Source organism: Salvelinus fontinalis, chromosome 6 (assembly GCF_029448725.1).
Source record: "Salvelinus fontinalis isolate EN_2023a chromosome 6, ASM2944872v1, whole genome shotgun sequence".
Lineage (NCBI taxonomy): Eukaryota > Metazoa > Chordata > Actinopteri > Salmoniformes > Salmonidae > Salvelinus > Salvelinus fontinalis.
The window spans coordinates 31,934,996-31,952,666 of NC_074670.1; the positions used below are offsets into that span (position 1 = coordinate 31,934,996).

Consider the following 17,671-nt stretch of genomic DNA (forward strand, 5'->3'; position numbering starts at 1 on the left):
TTGACACACTGAACTCTATCTGAGAAGTAGTTGGTGAACCAGGCGAGGCAGGCACGATGAAGACGGCTGCACAGTACTGGCTTTTATCGATGCCGGTAATGATATCGTTTAGTACCTTGAGCCTGGCTGAGGTGCACCCATGACCAGCTCGGAAGCCGGATTGCCCAGCGGAGAAGGTATGGCTTTTGAACTTGGCTTTTGAAGACTTTAGAAAGGCAGGGCAGGATGTATATAGGTCTGTAACAGTTTGGGTCTAGAGTGTCACCCCCTTTGAAGAGGCAGCTTTCCAATCTTTAGGAATCTCGCACGATACGAAAGAGAGGTTGAACAGACTAGTAATAGGAGTTGCAACAATGGCGGCAGGTAATTTTAGAGAGGGTCCAGATTGTCTAGCCCAGCTGATTTGTACGGGTCCAGGTTTTGCAGCTCTTTCAGAACATCTGCTGTCTGGATTTGGGTGAAGGGGAAGCTGGGGAGGCTTGGGCAAGTAGCTGCGGGGGGTACGGAGCTGTTGGCTGGGGTTGGGGTAGCCAGGAGGAAAGCATGGCCAACCGTAGAGAAATGCTTATTGAAATTCTCGATTATCGTGGATTTATCGGTGGTGACAGTGTTTCCCAGCCTCAGTGCAGTGGGCAGCTGGGAGGAGGTGCTATAATTCTCCATGGACTTTACAGTGTCACAGAACTTTTTGGAGTTAGAGCTACACGATGCAAATTTCTGTTTGATAAAGCTAGCCTTTGCTTTCCTAACTGACTGTGTGTAATGGTTCTTGACTTCCCTGAAAAGTTGCATATCGCGGGGTCTATTCGATGCTAGTGCAGTACGCCACAGGATGTTTTTGTGCTGGTCGAGGACAGTCAGGTCTGGAGTGAACCCTGGGCTATATCTGTTCTTAGTTCTACATTGTTTGAATGGGGCATGCTTATTTAAGATGGTGAGGAAATTACTTTTAAAGAACAACCATGCATCCTCTACTGACGGGATGAGGTCAATATCCTTCCAGGATACCCGGGCCAGGTCGATTAGAAAGGCCTGCTCGCAGAATAGTTTTAGGGAGCGTTTGACAGTGATGAGGGGTGGTCGTTTGACCACGGACCCATAACGGATGCAGGCAATGAGGCAGTGATCGCTGAGATCCTGATTGAAAACAGCAGAGGTGTATTTGGATGGCAAGTTGGTCAAGATAATATCTATGAGGGTGCCCATTTTTACGGATTTAGGGTTGTACCTGGTGGGTTCCTTGGTAATTTGTGTGCGATTGAGGGAATCTAGCTTAGATTGTAGGATGGCCGGTGTGTTAAGCATATCCCAGTTTAGGTCTGAAGATAGATGGGGGGGCAATCAATTCACATATGGTGTCCAGGGCACAGCTGGGAGCTGAGGGGGATCTATAACAGGCAGCAACAGAGAGAGACTTATTTCTGGAGAGATTCATTTTTTAAATTAGAAGCTCGAACTGTTTGGACGTAGACCTGGAAAGTATGACAGAACTCTCTGCAGTAGATTACAACTCCTCCCCCTTTGGCAGTTCTATCTTGACGGAAAATGTTGTAGTTGGGGATGGAAATCTCAGAATTTTTGGTGGCCTTCCTAAGCAAGGATTCAGACACGGCAAGGACATCAGGGTGGGCGGCTATGAAAAGCCAACTGACATTTACTCCTGAGGTGCTGACCTGTTGCACCCTCGACAACCACTGTGATTATTATTATTTGACCCTGCTGGTCATCTATGAACATTTGAACATCTTGGCCATGTTCTGTTATAATCTCCACCCGGCACAACCAGAAGAGGACTGGCCACTCCTCATAGCCTGGTTCCTCTCTAGGTTTATTCCTAGGTTCTGGCCTTTATAGGGAGTTTTTTCCTAGCCACTATGCTTCTACACCTGCATTGCTTACTGTTTGGGGTTTTAGGCTGGGTTTCTGTTAGAGGTCGACCGATTATGATTTTTCAACGCCGATACTGATTATTGAAGGACCAAAAAAAGCCGATGCCAATTAATCGATTGATTAATAAAAAAATATTTTAAAAAATGTATTTGTAATAATGACAATTACAACAATACTGAATTAACATTTATTTTAACTTAATATAATACATCAATCAAATCAATTTAGCCTCAAATAATTAAACATGTTCAATTTGGTTTAAATAATGCAAAAACAAAGTGTTGGAGAAGAAAGTAAAAGTGCAATATGTGCCATGTAAGAAAGCTAACGTTTAAGTTCCTTGCTCAGAACATGAGAACATGGTTCCTTTTAACATGAGTCTTCAATATTCCCAGGTAAGAAGTTTTAGGTTGTAGTTATTATAGGAATTATAGGACTATTTCTCTCTATACCATTTGTATTTCATATACCTTTGACTATTGGATGTTCTTATAGGCACTTTAGTATTGTCAGTGTAACAGTATAGCTTCCGTCCCTCGAGGAATGAGGAACACATCGACAACAGCCACCCTCGAAGCAGCGTTACCCCATGCAGAGCAAGGGGAACAACTACGTCAAGTCTCAGAGCGAGTGATGTTTGAAACGCTATTAGCGCGCACCCCGCTAACTAGCTAGCCATTTCACATCGGTTACACCAGCCTAATCTCGGGAGTTGACAGGCTTGAAGTCATAAACATTAGAGCTGCTGGCAAAACGCACAAAAGTGCTGTTTGAATGAATGATTACGAGCCTGCTGGTGCCTATCATCGCTCAGTCAGACTGCTCTATCAAATCATAGACTTAATTATAACATAATAACACACAGAAATACGAGCCTTAGGTCATTAATATGGTTGAATTCGGAAACTATCATCTCGAAAACAAAACGTTTATTCTGTCATTGAAATACGGAACCGGTCCGTATTTTATCTAACGGGTGGCATCCATAAGTCTAAATATTCCTGTCACATTGCACAACCTTCAATGTTATGTCATAATTATGTACAATTCTGTCAAATTAGTTCGCAACGAGCCAGGTGGACCAAACTGTTGCATATACCCTGACTCTGCGTGCAATAAACGCAAGAGAAGTGACGCAATTTCACCTGGTTAATATTGCCTGCTACCCTGGATTTCTTTTAGCTAAATATGCAGGTTTAAAAATATATACTTCTGTGTATTTATTTCAAGAAAGGCATTGATGTATATGGTTAGGTACCTTTATCGCGAATGCGCACCGCATCGATTATATGCAACGCAGGACACGCTAGATAAACTAGTAATATCATCAACCATGTGTAGTTAACTAGTGATTATGATTTATTGATTGTTTTTTATAAGAAAAGTGTAATGCTAGCTAGCAACTTACCTTGGCTTCTTACTGGATTCGCGTAACAGGCAGGTTCCTCGTGGAGTGCAATGAGAGGCAGGTGGTTAGAGCGTTGGACTAGTTAACCGTAAGGTTGCAAGATTGAATCCCCGAGCTGACAAGGTAAAACTCTGTCGTTCTGCCCCTGAACAAGGCAGTTAACCCACCGTTCCTAGGCCATCATTGAAAATAAGAATGTGTTCTTAACTGACTTGCCTATTAAATAAAGGTGTAAAAATATATATAATTCGGCCAAATCGGTGTCCACTAATTAATCGGCCATTCCGGTCGACCTCTAGTTTCTGTACAGCACTTTGAGATATCAGCTGATGTAAGAAGGGCTTTATAAATACATTTGATTTGGGCGAGTGTGCTAAAGCAGTGAGTAAAACAAACTTAGGGAGGAGGCTTCTGATGTTAACATGCATGAAACCAAGGCTTTTACAGTTACAGAAGTAAAAAAATTAGAGCGCCTGGGGACACACAGGGCCTGTGTTAACCTCTACATCACCCGAGGAACAGAGGAGGAGTAGGATGAGGGTATGGCTAAAGGCTATCAAAACTGGTCGTCTAGTGCGTTGGGGACAGAGAGTAAAAGGAGCAGATTTCTGGGCGTGGTAGAATAGATTCAGGGCATAATGTACAGACGGGTATGGTAGAGTGTGGGTACAGTGGAGCTAAACCTAGGTATTGAGTGACGATAAGAGAGGTTGCATCTCTGGAGGCACTAGTTATGCTACTTTCCTGAGTGACAGCGTGAGGACTTTATTGTGTTTTGTTGTGGGACTAGAAAAAAATGCCTGGAACGTAAAAGTACGTTATTAACCGGTTCCCATGATTTTAAAATTACGGTTCTATTCCTGAAACAGTATGGATCACTTTTGTTCCTTGAAAAATGTTATTTTCCAGTTTTCGGTTCTGTTCCCTGAACCGGTTCCAACCCTTGGTATACAGTGCTAAAAAGCAGTCCTGCCTGTGTGGTTTCTCTGAGGTAGAATTTCCCAGAGCGTGACCTGCTCCACTGCCCCTCTAACTCTGTGATCGAGGCCCACTTCATGTCCAGCATCAAGGAGGCGGATGCCCTCAAACACAAGAGCCAGGTCATCAACGACATGCAGAAGAAAGACCACAAGCAGCTGTGGATGGGTCTGCAGAACGGTGAGGGCCCCACACACATACACACACACATATGTAAGTATTGACTTTTTAGACTCTGTACCCTTCTTTTTCCCCTCTACTCAACAACTTACACACCTCCAAGCCAACCAGTCAAAACCATGCCACCCACGCTCTCTGAACAGTGTCTTTGCCTCAGCTGCAAAGCTTTTTTCTCTTCTCACTTACCAAAATATACTCTTTTGGAGGCTTCCATAACCAAACCAGACCAGAAACAGAGAGAGAAAGAGACAGTTACAACTCCACCCAGAAGAGAAAACAGATCTGAAATATTTCAAAAGCTAAAATTGTGTGAAAGTGAGATACAGGGGAGGGGAGTTAGAAACCAGGAAAGGTTACCAGGGTTTCAGAAGCCTCATAGAGCTGGTTTAAAAACATACAGTGGGGCAAAAAAGTATTTAGTCAGCCACCAATTGTGCAAGTTCTCCCACTTAAAAAGATGAGAGAGGCCTGTAATTTTCATCATAGGTACACTTCAACTATGACAGACAAAATGAGAAAAACAAATCCAGAAAATCACATTGTAGTATTTTTAATGAATTTATTTGCAAATTATGGTGGAAAATAAGTATTTGGTCAATAACAAAAGTTTATCTCAATACTTTGTTATATACCCTTTGTTGGCAATGACAGAGGTCAAACGTTTTCTGTAAGTCTTCACAAGATTTTCACACACTGTTGCTGGTATTTTGGCCCATTCCTCCATGCAGATCTCCTAAATTACAGGCCTCTCTCATCTTTTTAAGTGGGAGAACTTGCACAATTGGTGGCTGACTAAATACTTTTTTGCCCCACTGTAAAAGGAGATGGGGACAGTTTGTATGTAAATGTAGTTGTGTTGTGTTCCTCAGATAAGTTTGACCAGTTCTGGGCAATGAACCGCAAGCTGATGGAATACCCCACAGAGGAGGGAGGCTTCCGCTACATCCCCTTCAGGATATACCTGGTAAATGGGCTAATACGTGCCTTTTTGACATCACAGCCAGTGTGACCTGCAGTGCGGCATCACTAGTACTGTTAATAGATGATGTCATCGATGCAATCAAAAGAATACGGCTGATCATAGTAATGAAAGAATACTCTTTTATCATCTGAGAAGCAGATGGAACATGATAGTGCTTTTAGGAATATGAGAAAGCATTAAGTGAATATGAAAATCAGAGTAAAAATGAAACAAAATACGCAGTACACAGAAATATAATGTTACAACTGAAATGTGCAGCACAAACCACTTATCAACACAATCATGAATTAATTGTCACTCCACTGCCTGGTATTATGACGATGCAGTCTAGTACCTGAACTGTCCCGTAGATGGTGCTGTATGACTGACTAGTAAGGCGCTTCATGAATAGGATACCGCCTAGTCCTATGGTTATGATTAAAGTGGGCTGCTGTTGAGCAACTTTTTATTTGTTAGTAAGCTTGTAATTTATTGTGATCCAGTGACAGAAACAACCCTACAGAAGTGCTCAGTTGCAAAAATGTTTCCTGGAGATGTTGAGTGAATAACTTTTTCCCTCCAAAAATTATTTTGTCAAACTCCTTTGATAACAGCAGATAAATCAAACAATCCTCATCTTTTCCCAGATATCACCCACCCATTAAACTACAAATGTGTTAGCTTAATGTTTGTTCTGAGCGTGTGCTTGGCCATCGTTTAGTTTGACTAGTATATAGTTGGATGTGGGCAACTCAAATGAAGCGTTCCCAAACCGTGGGCACAGGTGAATTCCTAAGGGGGATCCCGCGCATCCATGACTCAGATGAAATTCCCTCAAAATGATGAATAAGCACCAGTGTCTCGCCCTGAAGGTCTGGAAAACATTAGGCCATGTGTATCCCATAGTGTAGGAAAACTGCGTGGGGAAACGGCGCGCCTGGAATGGGCATGATTTTACCCAAGACTGCATTCAATAAGCCCTCGGATCAGCTCGACTGGTATATAGCTTTGCCTACCTTATTCCATAGTATTTGAGGCCATCTCTTCTCAACAAGAATAAACAAATGAGTATAGATTGATGTGGAAATTTCTCCAGGGGAATCAGAGTAGGTTGTCAGGGCTTTGCTGCTGTGTTATAACAGATGTCAGCCTTTATGCCCATGAAATCTCTCATCAATGTTTTTACTGGAATGTTACAATCATAAATCTATTCAAAATTAAAGACGACCAAACAGAACAATAAAATATATCATTCAAGTGTTGACTAAAACATATCATTCAAGTGTTGGCTAAAACATTATAAAAACGTCTTGGCCTATATTGACTTAGTTGGTAAAGGAAACAAAATGTTACCACAAAATGAGGTGATGAATATTTTTTGCAACTTCCAGGAAAATGCGATGTAATGCCTAGTCTTCAATTATAATATTGTGGCCAATTCTGTCACGTGCTTATATGGCTTAAAAAAAAAAAAAAAAAGCAAAATTAAACAAAAGCTTGGTACTAATTTGCTTTGGGACACAATATTGGACGTCTCTGTATTGGTTGGACAACCAATACAGACTCCCAATGTTGTGTCCCAAAACTAGGTACATATGTAACTCATTTCACACTTCAACAAATCGTTTTTTATTTCGCCTATAATAAAACGGTCCAACACAATAATAAAACAGTGGTTGTAAAACCACAGACGCACCATGCGCAACAGGACTCCTTGGGTCTAGACAGAAATGTAGTTGTGTACCCCAAAGTTAACTGAACCAACGGCGGACAAAGCTATCCGGGTCCGGATGCAGAAGTCACGATTGATGACTATATTTCAACCTGCAGGCCCCCCTTAATGGCAAATTGCGGTATTTAGTGTAAATGACATGTGCTGCTTTTGATGCAGACAGAATTAATGACAACATTGACTCTAAATAACAGAGCACTCACTTCCCCTAGACTGTGTTCCTTATGGAAAAGGGAAGAGATTTCGAGGGGATGGATTTATCTGTGTCTGTGCGTGTCTTCGCGCCAGTCTTAATCGGCCGCTAGTTTCCCGCTCTAAAAGGGATGCCACTGTGTTACAAAGTTCCAGAGCCACTCAATCTTGCGGAAAGTGAAAATAATAATCCTTCTGGGCAAAAACAGGTTGAATCAACGTTGTTTCCGTGTAATTTCAACCCAAAAGATCAATGTGATGACGTTGAATCATTGTGGAAAACTGATTGGATTTGCAAAAAGTCATTAACGTAAAGGGCATTTCGTATTTTTCTTTCCCAACTTTTAACCTAAATCGAATGACATGGTGAATTTGTTTTTTGAATTTACGTTAGTTGACAACTCAACCAAATGTAAATCAAAACTAGACGTTGAACTGATGTCTGTGTCCAGTGGGATGCTTGTATTATAGACCGGTTACATTGTTTCTCGGCAGGTATGCCTTTTTCTCCTGTGACTAAATGTTTACTCATCAATCGAATGGCAGCCCCACTAACCTTTTTTTATGTTGGTTTTGAGAGGCACCTTCTAGGAAACTAGGTTGATAGTTTCTTAAATGTCTCTAGGGGATGATTTTACAGTGACACATCTGTTTACAAGCCCTGCTTGTGGGTGTTAAGGCAACAGATGTGAAAGCCACTGGGCATACTGTTGCAAGAATTTCTTGCTCACTTATTATGTTACATAACACTCAGAATACCCAGGCCTACAAAATATTCTTCAATATTATTTTTCCCTGTTGTGTATGTGTGGACTACTGTGGGAGAAATTAGGACAAGCTGGAATGGAAAGGGAATCAAACCCATGGCATATTGTAGGCTACAGTATAGTGTTAAGCTATAGACCTAGGTGTTATGATTATGATGTTTAAGCTAAACAGATTGGCTCCTCCATGGAAGAGAGGGAGACATCCAATTACATGAGGTAGCCTACATGTATACTGTACATTACATGGTGCCTCAGTGGCTGAGGGAAATGAGAGCTCAAAAAAATCCCCTTGGAATTTTTATTTACCAGTGGAAGGTCTTGGGCTCATTGGGAAAAGTGGTCAAGCTTTCTCTCCGACTGACTCCCTCAGTGGAGGGGATTTGATTATCTGGGCCGGATGGGAAGAGTTTACACCAGGTGAAAAGTGAATAGCATTCATTTTGTACTGGGCTGGCTCCCGTTCAAAGCCCACGGTGAAGTAGGCTCAAAACAAAAGTGACGTAGCCAAGACTAGATTAAGCATGTGGAGTAATTGCCTTCCCAATGAAATCTAGTTTGAAAATTCAAACATATATTTTATGAAAAAGAGAGAAACTCAGCAAAAAAAGAAACATCCTCTCACTGTCAACTAACTGCGTTTATTTTCAGCAAACTTAACATGTGTAAATATTTGTATGAACATAACAAGATTCAACAACTGAGACATAAACTGAACAAGTTCCACAGACATGTGACTAGCAGAAATGGAATAATGTGTCTCTGAACAAATGTGGGGTCAAAATCAAAAGTAACAGTCAGTATCTGGTGTGGCCACCAGCTGCATTAACTTATTATGGCTGCAGGGGCAGTATTGAGTAGCTTGGATGAAAGGTGCCCAGAGGTGCCCATAGTAAACTGCCTGCTCCTCAGTCCCAGTTGCTAATATATGCATATTATTATTAGTATTGGATAGAAAACACTCTGAAGTTTCTAAAACTGTTTGAATGATGTCTGTATAACATAACTCATATGGCAGGCAAAAACCTGAGAAAAAATCCAAACAGGAAGTGGGGATTCTGAGGTTGGACGATTTCAACCAAGCCCCTATTGAATACACAGTGGGATATGGATAAGTTTGTACTTCCTACGGCTTCCACTAGATGTCAACAGTCTGTAGAACCTTGTCTGATGCCTCTACTGTGAAGTGGGGCCGAAGGAGACAGGAATTAGTCAGGTGTATCATGACCTGACCATGCTCTGACCATGCGCGTTCACATGAGAGGGAGCTCTGTTCCATCACAAATCTGAAGTCAATGTAATTCTCCAGTTGGAACGTTACTGAAGATTTATGTTAAAAACATTCTAAAGATTGATTCAATTCTACTGGCTGTTACGGAACTTTTTGACATTTTGTCTGCTTTTAGTGAACGCACTTCCAGACTTTGGATTTGTTTACCAAACACGCTAACAAAAATAGCTATTTGCACATAAACGATGGACATTACCGAACAAAACGAAAATTTCTTGTGGGAGTCCTGGGAGTGCATTCCAACAAAGATCAGCAAAGGTAAGTGAAGATTTATAATGCTTTTTATGAGTTTTGATGACTGCACAATTTGGCGGGTAACTGAATGGCTTCCTTTTGTGGCTGAACGCTGTTCTCAGATTATTTTATATTGTGCTTTTGCCGTAAAGCTTTTTGAAAGCTGACACAGCGTTCGCATTAAGAACAAGTGTATCTTTAATTCTATGTAAAACATGTATCTTTCATCAAAGTTTATGATGATATTTATGTTATTTGACGTGGCTCTCTGCAATTTCTCAGGATATTTTGGAGTCATTTCTGAACATGGCGCCAATATAAACTGAAGTTTTTGGATATAAATATGAACTTTATCGAACAAAACATATATGTATTGTGTAACATGAAGTCCTATGAGTGTTATCTGATGAAGATCATCAAAGGTTAGTAATTAATTTAATCTTTATTTCTGCTTTTTGTGATTCCTGTCTTTGGCTGGAAAAATTACTGTTTTTCTGAGATTTTGCGGTGACCTAACATAATAGTTTGTGGTGCTTTCACCGTAAAGCCTATTTAAAATCGGACACTTTGGTGGGATTAACAACAAGATTACCTTTAAAATGGTAAAAGATACATGTATGTTTGAGGAATTTTAATTATGAGATTTCTGTTGTTTGAATTTGGCACCCTGCACTTTCACTGGCTGTTGTCACATCATCCCGTAAACGAGATTGCAGCCATAAGAATTAAGTACTGCAGTGCATCTCCTCCTCATGGACTGCACCAGATTTGCCACTTCTTGCTGTGAGATGTTACCCCACTCTTCCACCAAGGCACCTGTAAATTCTGGGACATTTCTGGGGGGAATGGCCCTAGCCCTCACCCTCCGATCCAACAGGTCCCAGACGTGCTCAATGGGATTGAGATCCGGGCTCTTCGCTGGCCATGGCAGAATACTGACATTCCTGTCTTGCAGGAAATCATTCCTGTCTGCAGGAAGGGTACCACATGAGGGAGGATGATGTCTTCCCTGTAACGCACAGCGTTGAGATTGCCTGCAAAGACAACAAGCTCAGTCCAATGATGCTGTGACACACCGCCCCAGACCATGACGGACCCTCCACCTCCAAATCGATCCCGCTCCAGAGGACAGGCCTCGATGTAACGCTCATTCCTTCGACGATAAATGAGAATCCGACCATCACCCCTAGTGAGACAAAACCGCGACTCGTCGGTTAAGAGCACTTTTTGCCAGTCCTGTCTGGTCCAGCGACGGTGGGTTTGTGCCCATAGGCGACATTGTTGCCGGTGATGTCTGGTGAGGACCTGCCTTACAACAGGCCTACAAGTCCTCAGTCCAGCCTCTCTCAGCCTATTGCAGACAGTCTGAGCACTGATGGAGGGATTGTGCGTTCCTGGTGTAACTCGGGCAGTTGTTGTTGCCATCCTGTACCTGTCCCGCAGGTGTGATGTTCGGATGTACCGATCCTGTGCAGGTGTTGTTACACGTGGTCTGCCACTGCGAGGACGATCAGCTGTCCGTCCTGTCTCCCTGTATCTCTGTCTTAGGCTTTCTCACAGTACGGACATTGCAATTTATTGCCCTGGCCACATCTGCAGTCCTCATGCCTCCTTGCAGCATGCCTAAGGCACGTTCACGCAGATGAGCAGGGACCCTGGGCATCTTTCTTTTGGTGTTTTTCAGAGTCAGTAGAAAGGTCCCTTTAGTGTCCTAAGTTTTCATAACTGTGACCTTAATTGCCTACCGTCTGTAAGCGGTTAGTGTCTTAACGACCGTTCCACAGGTGCATGTTCATTAATTGTTTATGGTTCATTGAACAAGCATGGGAAACTGTGTTTAAACCCTTTACAATGAAGATCTGTGAAGTTATTTGGATTTTTACGAATTATCTTTGAAAGACAGGGTCCTGACAATGGGACGTTTATTTTTTTGCTGAGTTTATATGTTTCTAGACGATGCACCATGCTGCCTTGTTGACAACATGACCGAGAGGCGCATATTACTGTTCCATTTGAGAAGGGCACTCCTCCCTTCGCTTCTGTTCATTCATGTCACGGGCCAAAAATTATTATTATTATATTGATTTACGTTTGTGCACCTCAGCCACCAGTTTACTGTCAATTAGTCGGATTGAATCCACACCGGCAATTAGGCTATGGGTAGAGTTCCTTTGCTCGCTTCAGTCAGGGAGAGCGAGTCTCTTTTCCCCTGACCTCTCATCGTCGGAGAGTTAATGACGCATCGCTCTTGGGTGTCGCCAGGTGGTACTCTGCTAGCTCTGGTGTCACACAAACTGAAAAGAAAGTGTCTCTGTCCAAGAGTATCGCACTTCTATCCAGGATCAATGGCCCCCTCTTTGTATGGTACCCGGGTCAATTATTCATGGCGGTTTTTAAAAATGCAACGAAGTAGCTGTCACTTATCGCACTCTCTCCACTCCAGCTCCTGGCATAATCCCACACAAACTCTACGCTTCCTGTCGGTGAGTCACTCTTTCTGGTAACCCAAGAGCCAGCTTCGCGCCTTTAGAGTCAACTACCCTACCTCACGCCCGGCGGTGTTAGTTACCGCTCCGTTACTCGAATCCTCCCTTTGCCGGTTTCCTTTTCACAGCTCCCATGATTAGTTGCTATTGTGTGTCAGACTCGCCGTTTGTCACCCTGTTTGTCACCTCGGAGGCCCCTGGTTTCCCCGAACTGATAGACAAACTGGTTTCCCAGAACTGATAGCAACCCGATCGCCGGTGTCCGTGTACGAACGCCTGATCTTCTGGACCATATCCAGCGAGCGTCACCTTTCTCATGTGCCCTCAGATCAGAGACTGGGTAGCAAGCACCACTTTTAATATTTTAGTAGATGTGTCTGTAGGTGGACTCTTGTCTTCAATAGGTTGTTATCAATAAAACGTCTCAAACCGGTGCAGAGCGTTCGATTTTGCTGCTGTGGGGCAAGGAGACCCCCAGCTCCACTAAAACCATTGACAACTGCATGCCATTTTCAGGGGATTGTTAAATGTTATAACTTTTTGGTTGTAATATCATCACCTCTAGAAGAGCATAGACAGAACTAGACATTTTAGATTATTCCATGCAAATAAATTGCACACATTTAGCTCTGTCAGAGTTATACAGCAAGTAACAGAGTGCTTTTGATGATCATTAAACATCAATTGATCATGTAATTTCAGATGCGTGAGGGTAGCCTATCCATTTGAAATGTAGCTAGCTAGCTAACCAAACAACGTGTCACTTAGTTTGCATCATCAGAGATTAGGCTTTTGGAAAGAGCTTGACATCGGCAAGTCCTCGTGCTGGTGAAGTTGTCAATCAGACTACTGTCATCACTACTATAGATGGCAAGCAAATATAGCCATCTAGTTTGTCTATTGAAAGTTAGCTTGTTACCTAGCCATGTTGACGTAATCTGTTATTAGCTAGCCAATTATAATTGTTTACCTCAGTGCCTGTCATGTCTGTCAGCAGCAATCATAATTAAACACTTAAAAACAATGTTAAAAAGGGGATAATGTTAGCTAACTTCACTAGATAGGTCTACGCTGCAGTTGGAGAAGATAAGTTCTAAGTTTCTACTGGTAGCTTGCAAAGTAAACATTGTAAACACAGCTAACAGTACATCGGCAAATGCACCCTTTTGTTGATTGACAGGCAGAGCCCACAAAGGATGGGAAAATTAACCTAAACCACTTACACTCGTCAGGTATAGTTCACTTTATCACTCAAATATCCAGTTAATGGCGGCCAATATTGAGAGATATCATGAGGCTACCCTCATGTATGAAATGATTAATTGCACCTAACTTTTATCACTGGAGTAGCCTGTGATTGAATCGTCAGAGACTTTGGCTTATTTAATTGTATATTCATTTTGGGCGCAGTTCCCGAGGGCTTGGGTCAGTGCCAGAAATAATCAAGTCATGACTTGTAGCCTAGAATAAGCACTTAATTTTATGTTCTTACATTGGAGCTATTGTGTGGCTTTGTCAAGCTATTGCATAAAAGTACTTGAGTAATAAATTAAGTAACTTATTGCAAACAGGATGCATGCTTTCGAATATTTGTTTTCTGTACAGACTTCTTTTCAATCTGTCATTTAGGTTAGTATTGTGGAGTAACTACAATGTTGTTGATCCATCCTCAGTTTTCTCCTGTCACGGCCATTAAACTCTGTAACTGTTTTAAAATTACCATTGGCCTCGTGGTGAAATCCCTGAGCGGTTTCCTTCCTCTCTGGCAACTGAGTTAGGAAGGACGCCTGTATCTTTGTAGTGAGTGGGTGTATTGATATACCATCCAAATCCTAATTAATAACTTCACCAGGCTCAAAGGGATATTCAGTGTCAGCTTTTTTCATTTTTACCCATTTTTACCCACCTACCAATAGGTGTCCTACTTAGCAAGGCATTTGAAATCCTCCCTGGTCTTTATGGTTGAATCTGTGCTTGAATTCACTGCTCAACCGAGGGACCCTACATACAATTGTATGTGTGGGGTACAGAGATGGGGTAATCATTACAAAATTAATGTAAACATTTTTTTTGCACACAGAGTGAGCCCATGCAACTTATTGTGACTTTTTAAGCACATTTTTACTCCTGAATGTATTTAGGCTCGCCATAACAAAAGGGTTGAATACTTATTGACTCAACACATTACAGTTGTTAATCTTTAACATTGTGGGGTGTTGCATGTAGATCACGGGTACACAATCTCAATTTAATCAATTTTAAATTCAGGCTATAACACAACAAAATGTGGAACATGTCAAGGGGTGTGAATAGTTCCCGAAGGCACTGTATGTAATTTATTTGTCATGCTCTGATTCCTCTCCCCACTCTCCGTGTAGACGATGAGTGACAGGCCGTTCATCCAGAAGTTGTTTCGCCCCATCACGCCCGACGGCTACACACACACGCTGGGGGATCTGCTGAAGGAGGTGTACCCCGTGGCCATATCCAACGACGGTACTTACCTACTCATAGACATTGCACTACACTAATTACACCTATACTACATATACCTCTCTTTCACACACACACACACACACACACACACACACACACACACACACACACACACACACACACACACACACACACACACACACACACACACACACAGTCCCACAAGAGAAAGCAGACCTGTTTCTTCCTCACTGTGCTATCAAAGGGTGCTCTGCATCTCACAGGAAGCCAGAGGATAAAAGACATCAGCCATGTAGGTCTATTTTATTTACACAGTAAAAGAGGACTTTTAGAGATAAAACACAGGAGATGGTCGAGGAGGGAAAATAGTCGCCCTCATGTGAAAGAGTGAAAAGCAAGGGGGAGGGGAAGAAAATACATAGTGGAATGAGGAGCGGCGCTAGATGTAGAGAAGAGGGAGCGATGGAGAAAGAGAGAGAGAGGCAGCCTAAACGGGTAGTGTCTGGAGGGCTGTGCAGAGGAAGTAGATAAGCAGACAATGAAGCTGTGAGACAGAGGACCTGCAGGAGAATCACCTGCATGGAGCAATGCACCACTACCATTACTTCTGCTCTGTCTGCCTGACTGCCTGCATCTCTTTCTCTCGCTCTCTGTCTGCCTCCCTCACGTCTTGCTCGCTTCTTCTCTCCCACTCTCTCTTGCTTTATCAAGAATCTCTATATTTTCTTTTCATCCCCTTCCTGTACTTATATAATCTATTTTATCCATTTCTCTCTTCTTAATTCTTTCTCTCCTCTCCTCTGAGGAGGGTGGTGGCTTGGCTTGATAAAGGTGAAAGTGCTGCTTTGTCTCCCATCGTTTGTTGTGTTTCCCTCTCTTCCTCACTGGGTAGATGGGTGTGTGATAGCGGGGGATTATAGCGGTGTGTTTGGATTAGAGGGACTGGGTGGGGTACTCAGGCAGCCTAATGGTGGCATTGTTCACAGACGTATTCTGGGGACCCGATTCCCTGTGAGTACCTATCGGATAAGGACGTCCCAGCACTCGACTCTGTGACGTTTCAAACATCAAACCAATTTTTTTTAAACATTCCCCTCTGTTTTGTCTGGAAGCCTTGATGGCCCTTCAAGCATCCCGAAACACGTCAAACTGAACTAACCCAACGAAACATGTAACCAGGGGTTATATTAACTGGGGATTCCCAGCATATGGCAGCATGATACTCAGATGAGTCGTACTGTTACCGGACCGGACCGACGTTCTTCCACCCACGCAGGAAAATCGGACGTCAGCATCTTATTCTGATTAGCAGTCGGTTGGTCAGCTTTGACGTCTGCGAACGCTTTGTTTTGACCAAGGTATTAGACATGGTTAAACTGGGTTAGAGACAGGAGAGAGATGTCTGAACAGTAACACGTTTCTCCCCATGAATGACGCAGGATAAGTTCAGTTGCACAAGCCTCAGAAATAGTTGCCTTGGCGGGTCAAAGCCTTCTGAAAAATCCCCCGTCATGTCCTTTACAAATGTGACATGTTTCTTTTATAAAGAAAAACTGTTTTTGTGGTGATATTTATAATAAGTGGAGAATACAGAAATCCCCCCGACTGACAAGCCCACGCGCCACCAATAGTCGCCTATTCACCCCTCTTATTGATTTTACTCATTCATGGTACAGCCCACAGAACAAAGGAGTGAAACTATTGGCCAATCCGCCCACACAGAACACCACAGTCAGTATCAATAGCGAATCCAGTCTCTTCTCATCAAACGGGCCGTCTCACTGTTCAGAGAGCGGGGGTGTTCTGGGTTTCAGTGGTTAGTTTGAAATGAGGGACGGTGGGTGTGTGAGGTGTTGAGTAGGGGGAGGCAGAAATGAGACAGAGGTCTCCAAGTCAATACCTTATGGTCTGTTTATTGTATACCTGCAAACTCCATTTCCCTGTTCTTTCTTTGAAATGCAGTTGAGGAGTTTATTCATGAAAGAACAAACTACCTAACTTGCTGAAGGAAATTACTCTTATGAGACATCATAAGACAAACATGTTTTTCAGATCTAGAGAGATTTATTGATATATTTATATCTGTCAGTTCCCCCTAACATACACACATTTCTTATTGGCCGGTCAGTGTGTTGGTTGAGTTCTGGTGTAACTGTTTAGTCTTGGCTGGCCTCACTGCAGGGATGAATGGGATTGCGGCCTTCTTAAATTGGACTTGGCTATACTTAAGTAACAAAACATCATGTATTGACTGTTAGTCGCCGCAATACTCAACCGCAATGTGTGTTCATGAGTGTGAAAATGTGTCATCTTTTATTTTTATTCAAAATATGGTGGTCAATATTCCTCTTTAGAAATACGTTGTTATGGAGTTATACATACTATTTAGAGAATAGGGTGCCATTTGGGATGCATGCATGGTTGTTATACATTACTATAGTGTTTTGGGATTGGGGCCAAAAAAGTTATGTGTTTTGATTAATGCCATTAACATTAATCAAACACAACTTGATTGGCCACAATCCAAAAACACTATAGTAATGTATAACAACCATGTATGAAATCCCAAATGGCACCCTATTCCCTAAATAGTGCATTACTTGGGACAAGAGCCCATAGGTCTTTGGTCAAAAGTAGTGCACTATGACAGGAATAGGGTTCCATTTGGAACACAGACCATGTTAATGGCTCACAGCAGCATAGTGTGATTCAGATGTGAAAACATCTCTGTCAGTCTTCCTAAGTGCCCTAATATTATGTCATGTTCCAGTAAAACCTAGGGGACCATGCCTTCTGGCCACAGTATAGAAGGATCCATGGGAAATACACAATAGAATTCTATCTAGAGGACTCAAAATCCGTCCACTATGACACAGCGCTTTCACAACGTTTCAGAGGAGAAATACAAATTAATCACCTTGGTCTCCACCCTCTGAAAAAGACATGACAACCATAAGAGGGCCTACCAGACCATACATTCTGTGTGCAGGTATTCAAGCTGTGTATATTTGGGATGAATTTCCCTTGTCATAGTGATTGTCAGGGGAGCGCCCCACCTCCCCCCACGTGTGCCTGCTACTGTCACCAGGGGCACAGTA

At 42.5% G+C, this 17,671-nt stretch overlaps 1 protein-coding gene across 3 annotated transcripts in view; it reads left to right on the plus strand.

The window, feature by feature from the left end:
- Window positions 1–17,671, plus strand: part of LOC129857684 (autophagy protein 5-like) — a 44,438-nt gene that overhangs the window by 13,903 nt on the left and 12,864 nt on the right. For all 3 annotated transcript variants that reach the window (XM_055926170.1, XM_055926169.1, XM_055926168.1), the window contains exons 7-9: window positions 4,294–4,456; window positions 5,326–5,420; window positions 14,495–14,612. In XM_055926170.1, coding sequence (XP_055782145.1) covers window positions 4,294–4,456; window positions 5,326–5,420; window positions 14,495–14,612 — 376 coding nt within the window. The remainder of the gene's footprint in view (window positions 1–4,293; window positions 4,457–5,325; window positions 5,421–14,494; window positions 14,613–17,671) is intronic.